A 15,869-nucleotide genomic window follows, 5' to 3' on the forward strand; every position below is an offset into this window, starting at 1 on the left:
AGAGAGTAATCATGAAACTCATGATGAAATGATTTGTACCTAAAAAAAATTGAATGGAATTGATGTGTCTGAGCAAGCGTGTTGCTAATAATGTTCATTCTGAGGACAGAAGCATGCAGACATTCACTAATTTTACTTTGACTTGAAAATTTGTATAATGAAATCTGTTTCATTCACCTTTCTTCACTAAAGGAGGGGTTCAAGGGATCAACTCTGATTTGAAAAGTTCTTAACACATTTACATCATAAAATTAGATGTCTTACCTTTCCTACGTATAGCGGCTCCGTGCCTGTGTACTCCTCAACCACAAAAAACTGGTTCCACACCCATCCTCTCTTAACTCGTTCAAGTGACGAAGGTCCTTGATCCTGTCTACTCCCTCCTGAGGTTGAACTACTAGTCCTTGAGACCTCACACCAGCCAAAACTACAGCAGCTAAGAAGACCCAACGCTGCCAACAGTGTCTTTGCTGCTGCTGTCCAAGACAGAGCCATTTTGATTTAAAAAAAAGGGAAAATAAAAATAAAAAAAAAGATCCGACCTGGGTCTACATGTAATATGAAAGATGCATGCAGACACTAAGAACGTTTTGGTTATAGTTTTATATCATGTAAAACTCCACCAATGCAGACTTTAAAGGTCTTTGCCTGAGAGCTTGAAAGTTAATCCATGGGATCACAAATAAATCTTATCTGCAGAAAACAGAACAGGTCATGCAGCATATTGGATTCCTACCACCTGCAGAGTTCTTGTTTGTACTCTACCATGGTTGGTCATTCTGATTCTTCTGTAGTGTCTGTCCCACTTTAGAGAGTTTCTGATTTTTCTAAAACAAACAGAATTTTGATGACAACAAAAACAAGAGATTTGACTAGACTGACTCACTAATCAGTGGGGAAATAGGGGAAACGTGGGATATAATGGCACTGAGGAACATGTCCCTGAAAAAACTCTTCTGTAGTCCAGGCCCTTGAAAAATCATGACTAGTTTTGCTTCCTAAAGCAGAATCCTTGAGCAGAGAAAAGGTCAGCTGATTTTACTGTTGGTGATTTTGTTTGATCTTCGATGGCTTTCCCCTCCTGAACAATCCGATGGTTTGGAAAGTTCATTCTTCAAAGGTTCTGTGGTATTTCTTTGACCATCATGATAACTCCATCAGTGATTCAAAGGCAGGAAAAGGACAAACCTGTAAGACAGAAAAGAAAATTGCTGTTATCATAATTGCAATTTGGGCTAAATGTGGAAGTGTTTTTCCTTGATACACTATTTCTGAGCATCAAAACCTTTAATGAAGGATGAAGAATGACTTTTTGAAAAACTTTTTCAAATGTATAGATACCATATCCTCTATCTAACACTGTTCATCTTGTCTTTCTTCTACTTCTGTGTGTTTGGAGCTACAAAACTCATAATGGCTTGGTTTTGTTAGGATTATCTGGAGAAAACAGTTTTCCACTAGCGATTCTTGTGTTCAGCAAGAATTTCTAACAATGTGCTGTGAGCTGGAGAGCGATGGCAGAGCAGTAAAAAAAGGACAAGAAACCAGGTGTGTGGAAAATTGGAAGGAGGGAGAGACAGAGAGAGAGAGAGAGAGAGAGAGAGAGATGGGGAGGTGGGGGAAGGGGAAGTAAAAGAGAGGTCCTGGTTCATCACACACCAGACCCAAAGCATCTGTCTGCTTTTCGTCCGACTGACGGTGCGGCCCTAACATCAGCCAGCTGATTAATTGCATGAGGGAGCACTAATTGGATAAAAGTATTAATCAATTAATTCTATCCAATGAGGCAACAACCCCCTAATACTTCAGACAAACATTGGAAAGTAGCAGGGGGGGGGGCAGATACGGTCTTTGGCTGTTGTGAAACATGTGCAGAGGTTATACAGAGAGACAGAGCTGACAAAGCACAGACAGAGAGATGCTGGGGCAAAGAAAGAGAAAGAGTAAGACAAAAAGAGAATGGAATAATGAGTGACAGACTAAAAGAGGGAATGAGACAGACTGTGTCGTATTGTGCATGGCTGTGGGTGAGATTAATGATCTCTTTGAAACATTCCAAACAAAAGGCGAATGACAAAAAAAGAAAAAACAATAACATTTAGTATGTCTCTGGCCTCACGACCTCGAGAAAGGAAGATTGCAACACTAGTTGAAGAAAAGCTCCTCAGGCCAGCAGGTGGTTTAACCTATTGTATTTTTGCCGGCTGGGAGAGGGCTTCTAATCTTACTTTCCTCCTGCCCAGGCGTACTCGGAGCTACCGGAAATAATTCTTTCTCAGACTGTTGGTCAAGGCAATGTCTGTGATATTGGAAACCAACTACTCTGGGGGTGTCCAATCTCCAGAGCAAACAGTTCAAGCACACCTTTGTTCATTTCATGCAATTCCTATTGTTAATGGAAAAACTATACAAGAATTTGCACAAATAATACATTGGTGATGTTGTTCATATCACAACATGTGCTACATATCACAGCATGTGATGCAGGAGCGGATGTGTTACATCAAACTGAGAGGCCATACAGCAATGGCATGTAATGTGGCATTTGTAGGCTGACTAATACTCTTAGAGGGAATGATATCTCACTGATGTTAAACAACTCTAATTTCCACCATGTTCACCTTCTTCATTAGCACATAACTCAAAGTACAATTGAGGCTGATGAGAATATCATTGGTTTAGTGCATATATGGACATACACCACAGTCCTGAACAATTCAAAATTTGACCTAACAATGGCACTTCATGGAAAGTCAGAAATTGCCAAGGTCATTAAAATTTATGGTCATGAATATATATACAAATTTTCATGGCAACCTATCCAATAATTGTTGAGAGATTCCACCAAAAATGAAAACGTAGAGTTGAAGCTACAGGAAAAGTCAGACGATCAAGTCCGTAGACTTCATCTTCTAGAGACCATGAATGATTTCAATACATTTCATGGCAACCCATTCAGTTTTATATTATATTATACCTATTATACCTAATATTTCTATTTGGACCATGATGGTGGATGACAGACTCCAGGTGTGGATTTAAAAAAATAAATAAATAATTAAAGACAAGGCTGAGAAATTTTGACTTAAAAAGTCCATGGCTCAGATTCCAAAACACTTGATCCTCCAGTCTCATGATACAATCTCAAAATATATTTCTCTAGACCCTCTTTTTATTTTTCATTTAAATCTCATTTAGCTGCCATCTTTTACATGAGAGGACCTTAGTTCAGTCAGACAACTCATGATTCATATGTTTATTAAAGCAGCAGAACATGTTAGAACTTGGCCTCTAAGCTCCGACCTCATCACTCCCTGTAGATATGCTTACATGAGATATTGGGGAGGGATTTGAACCCCATTTCCGGACCCGGCTGCCTGAACTAGCTCACAGGCTTTGCTCCATTTATTTATTTTATGGAAAGACAGCATCTAACTTTTTTCACCAACTATGTACAACTCCATAAAACAAACAAACAAAAAATAGTCATTTTTACTATTATCTGCTTTGTGATGACATTAGTTGAATATCACAAAGATGTGCCTAATTAGCCAAACCCTTGAACCACATTATGACTGCACCTGGCTGTAGCAACAATGAACTAAAGTGTGCATATTTGTGGTCAGCCAATGAACAATCAGCCTGTCAACAGCCCATAGAGGCACAAAAGAGTTGCTCTGACCTCATTTCCCAAAACACTTTAATTTAGGAATAGACATAACTACTTTGAACAGAAGAAAATTCAGCAGTCAAAGATATCTCTTGACACAGATAGTCTCTCACCTTTGTGTCCTGGACTGATTGGCATGGCAGACCAGCATGAGTGGTGCACCATGTGCCTCAGCACTGAACATGCCGCTACGTGCATCCGCTAACAGTAGGAGCGTGCTTGTTGGCAGTGATAGGCCTATTTTCCAGCATTCTCCTCAGATAGCGCTTTGCTCTGACAAGCAGTGAGACAGAATGTGACTGGGCTCCTCTGACTCTGCCCTGTGCCCCTCTCTAAGATCCAGCACTTGCCCTTGCAAAGAATGATGGCCAATCCATGCTGCCTGGCAGTAGAGATGACACACTGTTATCATTCTCTGCTGAGGCAGAACTGTGTCCCTCTGTAGTCAGGCCTCCCCTATTGTGATGTGAAAGAGCAAGTTCCAGCATTTCCGTTTCTTCACTCCCAGAGTCGATGTGAGCCATGGCTGAGGCTGACTGTCTCTACAAGTCACAAACAGGCTATCCTACTGTCATATCATTGCTTATCTGTCTGCTGTATCACTAATACTGAAGTTAGTAATCTCTTGCAGATATGAACTGATGCTCCATGTGAATGCGAATGCGCCTTGCTTCCAAGATTGCCTAGTGGCCACTCTCAGTATTGCAGTGAAACTTTTCCATCTTGGTCCAAAAACAATTTTCCACATAGATCACCATTGTAAAAGTTTCATCTGTAAAACTGCTGACTGGACATCTTGTGATTGTGTCTTGATTTGCTTTGTTTTGTTTTTAAATCATTTTTTGATCCACGAGAAATTCTAATTGGACTGAATAGGCATCATTTTGGGGTCTAGTATCTAGTTCTATTATATATCTATGCCACTCTACCATCTGCTCAGGTGTAAATTAATACTAGTGAAAGGATGACAAAGGTTATGTCCTTTGGGAAGCAAGGAGGCTTGACTGATCGCTTTCAGGCTGGTAACTAGTGCATGAGGCTAACTGGAGCCTATCCCAGCTGACTACGGGCGAGAGGCAGGGTTCACCCTGGACTGGTCGCCAGTCAATCGCAGGGCCGACACACAAAGACAGACAACCACACACTCTCACACTCACACCTAGGGGGCAATGTAGAGTAGCCAGTTAACCTAATGTGCATGTTTTTGGGATTGTGGGAGGAAGCCGGAGTACCCGGAGAAAACCCACGCAGGCACAGGGAGAACATGCAAACTCCACATAGAAGGGCCCAGACCGGTCTCCTAAACATAGACTAATGTATTATATGGTATGAATAGTTGGTGACTTGTGTGTTGCATAAGTGAAACATACATGGGAATGTGTAATTTACACATTTTGCCACATAGATATAGAAAGACATAGCAAAGGCTACCGTACAGACAACACACTGTCTTGGTTGATCAAATGCATGCAGATTACAGTTAGATTGTGTGTGACTGTGATAATTCCACTGTTATTCTTACAACCATCAAGATGGATTAGGAGTTACAGGATAAAATGTAAATTCTTGCCTCATAGGGGTCTAAACTATCGTGCAGAATGTGGGATTCTAAAAGGCGCTCAAACAGGACCAATTTAATTTTCCCACTGCTACCTGTAGCAACACATCCCATGCTATCCCTCATAGATTTTTTAACACAAAGTTATTTTTGGTTTGCCCTTTAATTCAGGTGCCTGGTGATCTGCCTGGTGCTTGCAGATATAACTGTGAATTGAGAAACTCATTGCATTGTTATTGTTATTATTTGTAGAAATTATATCCAAAGAATAAATGACTTCTTGCAGACTTCCTGTAAATCAGTACATTTTGCACCCATGCTTTATCTATCAGAAGAGATAGTTCTTAAGGACTGCAACTTAAGCAAAATACTTCATCATGTAGGAGTAAATAAACAAGTTCCAATTAAAAGGTCATATTTTACAGATCTTTAGTGAGAGAGAAAGAAATGAATCTCTTGTTGCACTCTGAATGACAGTCAATGAAAAAAAGTGAAAAGGAAACTCATCTTAAGTTTCTAGCTTGGCTTAATTTGATCAAGAATATTTCTTTTCAAGTTTCCAATTAGATATGTTTCAGCTGTGGACTGATAACTTCAAAGAAATAAAAAATATACAGTTTATTCCTTTGTGCCTCAAAGGCAAACAGCATTGGGAGGATAGAATTAATTCGTTTTTGCCTATCTAGACTTTCTCTGTTCCCTTGCAGCAGATGACTTAACAGTGCAGCAGGCAGTTTGAATATGTGTAATTAGAGAGCATTTGTATCAAATATTTTTCTGCATGCACCAACAGCCCAGAAGTTACTTTGCAAACTGAAACATTTACTGAGCACCAACTGCTTGGTATCTAACAAAATCCACACTCCCCCAATGAATCTCCTTCTGTTCTGCCTTTCCACTTAGGGGAATTTCATTAAGTGTGTACGCATTTACTCATAATTAGGTCTAAAAGTAGGAAACTCTAATGAGTAAGAGGGGGAGACAGAAAAAGAAAGATTTATGTTGGTGTGCTCTGGTTTCACTCAAACTCAAATCATCAGCACAGTGGAGTCAGAGCCCTTCCTAGCAGAAGTAAATTAGCACAAGTCAATTACTGCTCCTTCTTTTCTAGCAGTGGCTGGCAAAACTTGTTGTTGATGATAAAAATATGGCTGACATATCTGTCTTTCCCTGTGTATCTCTCTCTTCTCCTCAACATCTTTCCTCTGCCTCCTCTACTCATTCTCCAATTCAAAGCTATTGGCAAGCACTGTGCAGCCATACGTGACCTATTAGAGTGCTGGATTGATTCTAGAGCATGGCTGCAGCCTCTCATCAGTGGGCATGCCCAGAGCAGGCCCTTTGACAGCTGGCAGTGGACAGACGACAGCCAGGCAAGACTGATCACTGCGAATTGATAGGCATGGAGCCAATGGCCAGCAGACAGCCCTCTCTGTCTCTCTGACACAGACTCTCACACACGCACAAACATTTACAGGCACGCAAGCACGGGATGTAGCAATGTGTGTGTATGTGTGTGTGTGAGTGAGTGTGACAATACATTTGTCCACAGACATACAAAGGACACAGTAGCTCAAATCACTGGCCTTTTGCCAACTGCTACTATGACCAAAAAAGCCTCTCACTATACAACTCAAAAGGGGCTGCTGCCCGTCACTGTAGTCAAAACTGCTCAAAGAATTAGTTCAATAATTCACAATGAAAAGCGTCACTATTATTACAAGGAGAACTATATTTTGATATCGTTAGTATTGTGGTATTCTGCCATGCATGTCACTGTCAAAGAGTAACACAACAAGTACATTGCATATTTTGGAGTTTGTCGTTTCATAACACTCTAAAAGCCTGACTTATTAAACTGAAACTGTTGAGAATGTTGAGGTAGTGAAGCTTCATAATGGTTGTTTCACTCTGGTTATAAGAAAGAGAGACAACAGCAACCAACAAACCCTTCATGGTGTACCTTTAAGGGAACAGTACTATATTTCCTTCATATATTTGTATTTATATGTATATTTTATGTGGTGATGAATGAAATATTTTGTTCTGTGTTTAGAACATACATCTGATAAGTTGCTGAAGACTGGTGACAGTGGGCAACAAGATGTAGGAGAAATGGGAGAGTACATGAAAAAGCCTTTCTTTATTGGAAAAAAAAAAGACCCATATTCTGGAAAGCTGATATTGAAAGAAAGAACTGTGTCTAAAAGAAAGGAAGAAAATTGCACCATACAATTTGAACGACTGAAAAAGAAACAGCAAATTTTATCTATTTCTGTAGCTTCCTGCAGCTCCTGCAGTGTTCAGTGTTAAAGATTACTTGTTGCATTGTGCCAGAATGAAGCAGACACTCAAACTGATTTGTTCGTCATTTATTTAGGTTTGTCTCTAAAACAAGTTTTTGCTCACTTTTTCACATTGCGATAAGCTTATTATCTTGGCCTCTCTGCTCAGCCATTAGCACACTCTTTTCTCTATCGTGCCTTGCCTGACCCGTCAGATTATTTCCTACTTCAGAGATTTGTGTGGAGTGCATATGAGTACTGTGAATTACAGAGTGAAAAACACATGGCTGCTTCTTTTTGCACAGAAACACCTTTTAATTTTGGTTGAAAATGATGATTCAGTCTCTCTAATGATTTGTACCATTTGTCAGTGATGTCTGAGCTTCTTTCTAAGATATGGTCAATTATTGGAAGCGTAGACTCAATGACTGCAACAAAAGCTGGCAAAGTAGGTAGATGATAACACATCATCATATCCCTTCATGTACTAACAGGACAGAGGAGCAGAGTGCAGTACAGATGCATTCCCTCATGTTACTGAAGTGAATTTACAATGGAGCTATCTGTGCATTGCTTGGATCCTGAAGACCTTTTATTTAGTGTCATGAGCAGGTTAACATTTATTGTTCTGTGTAGGTCTCCATAAATGCTGGATGGATTGCAATTGAATTTGCCCGACTCATGCAGGCTATCCTCAGGAGGAAATGTAAGACAATGGCAATTCCTTAACTTTCACCCACTGACATCATCAGGTTAAATATTCATTTAGTCCAACACTTTGGATTATGACCTAATTCCTTTAAAACTAAGACAAGTTCAGCATCAAGTCCATGTGATAATTAACATATGTTAATGTGCGCATCTAATAGGGAAACACCCACTGATTTCTTTAAAAAGTCGGTAGACTACATTAGTAACAGTCAGAACCCAATAGCCATTGAACTCACAACAAGATGTTCACACAAGTGAAAAAATGAAAGTGAATGTGTCAAAACTATTCATAACATCTATATACAGCTAATGAACCTTGACACTATATCCCTGAAGGCTGTTGCCCCAGCAAGCAAACCTGGTTGAACAATTCCTCTTTCATAAACACTGCAACAAGAGTCTATAGTCACCTCTACTGATCAGAAAAAGGCACAGTTCTAACATGACAGACACCCTATTAGCTGGATTCAGAATGCAGTGCAGCTGTGAGCTATAGCCTAGAACCAAATTTTGAACCATGCAATGTTTTGAAGCAGGGAAATATAAAATTCCTCATAGGATTGACTTTGTGCATTAGCAGAAAATGTCATGTTTTAATTCATAATTCATGTTTTCACAGACATTAGTGTGTGTTGGAGTTGGTCAAAAATGCTGTGTTCTCCTGTTGGGCTGAAACTTTTTTCTTTCCTTGCAGGCTGGTATAATCAAAACACTAAACTGACGCAAAGGCACAAACACACATCCATTGACACTCGCTTATTCAGAGATAGGACCACACACACACACACACTTCTGTGCAGACATTTGATTTTATTAATGCATGCAAGCACACAGGCCACATATATAAAGGTACAGTCTCTCTGTCTCTATGTCACCCATTCTACATCAGTTTTCTACTTCGCTCTTCTTTTCCCACCTTTCTTCACCATCTTACTCGATATTCTATGCACCTCTTTGCTTTCTCTGTCTTCATCTCTCCTTGTCTCTGTGTCTAACTCGCTGTCAACAAGTTCTGAACCCTATAGCTTTTCAGTCCTCTGCTCTCTCCTCTTTCACCGTGTCACTTTGTTATGTTGTCTTTTCTTTCAACTCTTTTTTCTTTTCCTCCGTTACCCTGCCGTTACACCTTTTCTATCATTCCTTAAGCTCTCTGCCCATTCACATCATCATTCTCACTCATTTTTCTTTGCACTTCACTGTGACCTTTATTTGTTCTTGTGGTTTTTTTTTCTGTTGTCTGCTTTAAAGTCTCAGCATCACTACCTTTGCAGGGTTATCGGTTTGTCCTGTTTTTCCTTTTTTCAATCTGAATCTCCTTTCACTCCTGTGCTCCTTTATCTTTTTCATTTATGTCCTGTTATACTAAAAACAGGTCTCAGGTCAGTGTTATTAATTGCTGTCAGTTTCAAATTAACAATTGCTTCAACACTCCAACAAGGATATTTTCTTTGGCCTCTTTTTGAATTTTCTGCACCTTGCTAGAAAACATCTTCACAAACAAACCCAAACATACAATGTGACAACTCAGTTGAGCCTGGTATCATCGGGGAATATTATCTGCATCTATCTATAACAACAACCTTTCATTTCGGGGACCACAGTGACAGAAATAGAAAAAAAGCTATTTCTTTCTGTGGAAAGGAGTTTGTATTTGGAAGTTAATAGCCTGAGGTTAAAATGTGGTCACGTTTACTCCCCATTGGCCGACTCGCTCACCACAGTATATCTCTGTCTTGGATTGATGTGTGCACTGATTTTGCATTTACTTGGTGCAAAATGCAGCATGAGTGTCTCTGTGTACACTCACAAGTACGCACAGCTTAGCACGCACGCACACACGCACACACTGTAGATAGCGAGACAGTCCCGGCTCCATCTTCCATTGCCAGAATCTCCACATCAGTTGGATGAAAGCTGCCATCAAAGCCGGGCCCAGGAGGAGTTCAGACAGTCTGCTTATTCGAGTGAACCCGACACCAGAGTCCAATCCCCTCCGCCATGCTTATTAAATAGCCTATTTTGTCATTTCCAATCCCAATTTGTCACAGTCACTTGGCTCAGTGGCCCCTTGCCATGTCACAGAAGGGTGAAAAAAAAAAAAAGAACCAGAGGCACAGGACAAAAAAACATGCCTGTATGTTTATGTAGCAATGGTAAAGTTTTAATGGACCGTTTGCTGCGAGTCTGACAACACAGACAAAATAAAAGGAAACAAAAAATAACATTTGCTTTGGAGTACAGTAGGGTTGCCATGAAAACAAGTGTACTGGCTCATGAAATTTGTGTAAACATTCAGAAATGGGCAGAAATGATGAGCCTGTTAGTCAGGGAAAAATCCCATAATGACAAAACTATCTGCAGTCTGTACACCGTGGGCTTAGCTATTCATGGGATGCACCACATGGTGAGTTCTCTTCGTTATCTGTTATATTTTATACTGTACATGATGTCAGTCTTTGTTTTGGGAAAAGACAGAGATAAAGTAAATACATAAACAGTCCATCCAATTGACAAATGAAATGTCGATACAACTCATCCACAGCTTCAAAGCACAATGCAGGTCTCATGTAATAATTGTTCAGACTGACCAAAAACATATAATACTGCATTCAAACCACCTCAGCACAAACATGCAAACACATTTCTTCTGAATTAATCGAACCCACTGCAGTTAAACAAAGATCCCGACTCCTTTCTGTTTGGCTGCCGAACATCCAGTACTGCAGCGTCATGCTAGTTAGACTTGCTGTTGTTTGGATCTCTCTCTCCCCAACTGGACTCTATATACTGAATTCAAAACCCTGTGTTGTATTGGCAAGTCAATGATATGCAGCCAAGCATGACTAGGGTGAACAAAATCTGCATTGACACAGGGAACTGTCTAGAGAATGGGTGCTGCCTTGCATTAGGTTGCTGTGTGTGCTTATGGGTCATAATGAGAGGTGACATATTGTCAGTGCCTTGCTAAAGCTGGTCTCCTAATTACACTAATTGCTGCTTTTCCACCCCCGTCCCTCCCTCCCTCCCTTTCTCTTCAAATCTCTACATCCCTCATTCTTCTCCTCCCTTGTTCCCTCTCTCCCATGCCAATACTGCTGCTGCTCCTCAAAACTCAAAAGCTTCCGCCCACATACCAAGATGAGCCTGCACCCACTCTCTTTTTTTCTCGCTTTCTCTTTTCATCCATTAATTTTCTTAAATTTTTTTTTTTCACAAACTGCCCCTGTTCCACTCCTTTCCCTATGTCTCAGCATCTCTGCCTTTGTTTTTCTGTCTTTCTCTCCCCATCGGGCTAGACTTTGTGCCCATACATGCCACACTATCCTTTACTGCTGCACAGGCCTCCATGCCTGGGCTGCCAGCTGCACAATTACTAAATCGCTCATCTCACGGGTGGCTGGCACTCTGTATCCTCAGCTTTGGCTGGGAAAGCGAGTGTGAGAGAGAGAGAGAGAGACAGAGAAAGAGAGAGAGACGCAGAGAGAGAGAGAGGTAACGCATGAGTCAAACAAATGAAAAGGGCGATGCAGTGGACTCTTCAGGGGTAGACTGGACTAAGACACCAAACCAAAATCTTGCTCCTTTGTGGTTCTGTGTTTGCTTTTCTACTTACACATGTGTGCAAAGCAAATATTATGCGTGTCATGCATACATGTAGGTGTATGTGTGTCTCTGTGAAAGACAGGTGATGGCCAAGGTTGTTGACAGCTGTCACTGCACATAGGCACTGGATGGTAGAAGAATGCTGTTGTCTGTCAACACACTGCTCTGACTCTACCTTTAACTTCAGACCGACTATGCTTAAGAACCTCTCAGGACAACCGCAGACCACTGGTGCCTCGCAGAGCTACTTCTAGGTAAAGTAAATGCGAAACTAAATGAGTGTGATGGTCTGCAATGTCATCAAGTTGAGTGTCGTGCAAAACAAGTGTCACATGTTTCCTTCCCCATTGTATGAAAGGAATCTTGGCATATCATGTATCAAGAGACTGGTCTGGGGCAGAGGGATTTGCAATATCTGCTGAGTATTTTAGAGCTATGGATTCGTACACTTCTCCACACTAGCCTTAGGTTTACTGGGCATGGATTCCTGATAGCATCTATCTATAAATAGGTATACTGTTCTATGGGGCACCAGTGGCCTGGGCAACCTGTTTTTGGTGTGTAAAACTGTTACACCAAAATGATTCTGCAACAACAGGCATAGGCAATTTCTCAGCGAGTATTTTTAACTGTATTTGTTCCTTGTAGGAAAACATAAAAATAGACTGTAGGCATACAAAGCAAATTCAGCATTGCACACTATGATATCCAATTTGCTCTTTTTCCCAAATTGTCATCTCTCATCCCTTAAGCAAAATCAGAATTCACCACATTTGTTACCTGCACATGATATATTCACAAATGTGTGTGAAGCAATCACAGCATATTGAAGAGCCAAAGAGGGAAACTGAAGGGAGGGTTAAGGCTTTGAGGATATTGTTTTCTTGTAACTGACATCAAGTGTAACTGCTAAGTGAGGAGGTGAAAGTACAAAGTAAGTAGATGATTTGGAAGCGGGCCTTTGGGAAAACAAATAAGGACCTCAATAAGATACCTCCATGCCTGTAGACGAGCCCAGTCAAGCCCTTAAACGTAGATCTAACCCACCCATGGTAAAGGTTAAGGATTCTGATGAAAAGAATTCTAATTCTCTCTGTTTGTCTACATCCTGGTGCTTCACCCTGCTCCATACATACCCTGCACCCTGCTGGCCTGGCTGCAAGATGCAAACTAAATATTGCAGCCTCAGGACAGCTCTCTTCTGTTGCCCTGTTTGCCGGAAGTTATTTAAGTGAAAGAACACAATGCACACAACCAAGAAAAACTAGCTTCATATGTAATATTAACCCACTCAGAGAGGAAATAATAACACTTCAGACTTGAATGCATGAACTTCAGCCCAAGTTGGCAAAAATATGGATAGACAGGATTATTTATCTTATTTAATTAATACAAAAAACAAGAAAGCAATAAACTGTGAAAATCAAGGGAAATGTAGATCAAAGACTAAATTATAAGGGTTGCTATATAAATGTAACTAACAGATCAAAACTCCTTCGTAACATCTATTTTAGTGTATTTATATGAAATTTGAATTAAATACCCATATACATCTACAGCTAAATAGATGTTTTAAAAATAATAATAGTTCAGTCACAATCAATAATTATTAATTAAAACCCAATAATAAATGAATAAAACTGCATTTTTACACCTTTTTGATAGCATTTGCTATCACAGTTCCCAAAGGTTCCCAAAGAACACAAGTACCAACAGAAAAGGTCAATAGTGTATTCATTCGGCCATTTCATTTTGGGCCTTGTCTGCATACTCTCTTGGCATTTGAATGTAACTTATTTATGTATATGCATGTTTTACACATTAATGATGTCTAAACCATGCATTCATATCTGAAAAGTAAAATAATAAGTTTGCCAGACATAACATGCCTCGACACATGAATAAGTGCTTGCACTTTGTAGTAAACCTACAAGAGTGTAAGCATGTCAGTAAGATCCTGATGGAAAATTAGTAAGGGGCGCTCTCATAGCATATAATCACAGGCAAAACCTCAGATGTGCAAAAGTGTTTTTTCCAGATTCCATACCAAAGTATGATTCTAATGTTTTGTTTTAATTAATGAAGTAATCTCTTGCTGGAGTAATCACTTAATCCGCCTCATAATTTCTGTTTATCCCTCACCTTTTCCGTCTCCTGTGTATGTGTCTGTTAAAGTGCGTCAGTGTTTACTCTCTCCCTCACTGTAATCACACTTCAGTTGCTTTGTTCATAATCATGTTACATACAATCTCTAATCCTATTCAGAGGAATAAACATTTCAACAGGACTTCAGAGGCAGTTACATGTTTATTTTACTTTCCAGTTTCCAACAGTTGAATAACCTCAAAGCAAGGAGCAAATATGTACAAAGTAAAAAATGTACACAGCTTCTGCTTTTGTTGTGCATTGAGGCCAGAAATATATGTGCAGAATCTCTTATAGGCAATTATTGAATAATAACTGATTATATGAACAATATGTGTAAAAAGATTATGTGAGACAAATTGTTGACCTCTTTATCACCAACTCAATGCTGTTCCTTTTCCAACCTACATCTCTCTGTCCCCCATTCATTCCCCAATAATATGGCCCTACTTTTCTTCTCAGTGTAGTTCATTTTTCCTGCTGGAATGCTTTCACTAGGTGGCCATACATACTGACTCTGTGCGCTGTGTGGTGCAGTCAGCCATAAGATTCCCATTAGGCCTGATTGTAGTCAGAAAGGACCAAACCTGACTGTGTGACTGTGTGTCTCTTCTCACCCTCCACAACTCTGTGTTGGTTGTGTGTGTGCTTGTGAAATCCTCCCACACCCACCTTCACAGATTCATCCTCTCTTTCTAAATCCCGGGTGCAGTAAAGGTTGGGCGATCGTTAGAGTCCAAAATGTGTATATAAAAAAGGCTCACCAGAAGGGAAGAAATAAAGGGCGCACTGTGGTGATTAGGATGAAGTTATTGCTGTTTATGGTGCCAGTTTGAGCTTCATCCTCACATACAGAAAGTCACAAGAAAAAAAAAAACACATACACATGCAGTCACAATGACACAAGTTCACAGTGCATGTGCTTCATGTGAGATGACAACTGCGTTGTTGTGCTTGAAGTACGCAATAGGAAATGACATCCTTGTTTTCACATTAAAGGAAATGAACATGTTATTTGTGGAAAGGTCAGACCTCCCGGCCCGGGGACAGGTTGTATAACTGCGGTAATTATTGTGTAGCTGCTCAGGAATTAGAGTTTCACGTCAAATGTCAAAAGCCAGGACACAGGCTGTTTGAATCCTCATCTACAAGTTGACAGTTGCAAATGTCAGTGTTGAGGAAGTTACTTTAGAAAAGTAATTAATACTTCATTCAGTCACTCACATTCACCATTCGCCATACCCGCCTTTGTCTGTTTTTAATATCTTGTTTAGAATTTGTCTTTAAAGAACTTAAGAACATTGAATTGGTGGATTTTCACACAAATCCTGCAAAGTGCTGAGATTAATTAGGCAATTTATACATTTCTGCTTAGGGCTGGAACAGTCATGGTGGAAGCACCTGCAAACCATGTTTAAGTATGTTGTTTAAAATAGAGAATTTGAATGCATTTGGGAGCATCCTTTGGAGATGCAGCCTAAGCTATTTTGGAAAACTGCAAGCAATGAATATAGAGCACACAGAATCAAGCAAAGGCAACTGATTTCACATAATGGCCACTTCACAGGACACACCTCCCCATCATCTCAGTGAGAGCCTTTTCCAAAATCAATAGTTGGCTCAAGATTCATAGTTTTCACACACATGAACACAAATGCTTAGCCCTCTCTCTCTCTTTGTCCCTCTGCAGCATGCACACACACATATACACATGCGCAGGCACCAACATTGTCAAAAGTGTGTTAAAAGTATGCCTGAAAGTGTGTCTGAAAAAACACATTTCAAACTATCCTGAATTTTACAACTGCTTTTCTGAAGCCTTATAAATATTTTAAGTTGTTCACCATAATTTCTAACAACCCTCTGAGGAAACAATGGGATGCACGAAAAGATAAGG

The 15,869-nt window shown here is 40.1% G+C and overlaps 1 protein-coding gene and 1 long non-coding RNA gene across 2 annotated transcripts in view; both read right to left on the reverse strand.

Moving 5' to 3' along the window:
- The window catches only part of LOC124056079 (cadherin-22), a 71,626-nt gene extending 71,131 nt beyond the window's left edge, over window positions 1-495 (reverse strand). Inside the window, exon 1 of the mRNA XM_046383177.1 lies at window positions 265-495. Within this exon, the coding sequence (XP_046239133.1) occupies window positions 265-495 (231 nt within the window). The remainder of the gene's footprint in view (window positions 1-264) is intronic.
- A 5-nt stretch (window positions 496-500) lies between these two features.
- The window catches only part of LOC124056080, a 35,794-nt gene continuing 20,425 nt past the window's right edge, over window positions 501-15,869 (reverse strand). The window contains exon 2 of the long non-coding RNA XR_006842949.1: window positions 501-1,188. This is a non-coding gene — a long non-coding RNA (uncharacterized LOC124056080). The remainder of the gene's footprint in view (window positions 1,189-15,869) is intronic.

This window comes from Scatophagus argus, chromosome 3, assembly GCF_020382885.2.
Source record: "Scatophagus argus isolate fScaArg1 chromosome 3, fScaArg1.pri, whole genome shotgun sequence".
Classification (NCBI taxonomy): domain Eukaryota; kingdom Metazoa; phylum Chordata; class Actinopteri; family Scatophagidae; genus Scatophagus; species Scatophagus argus.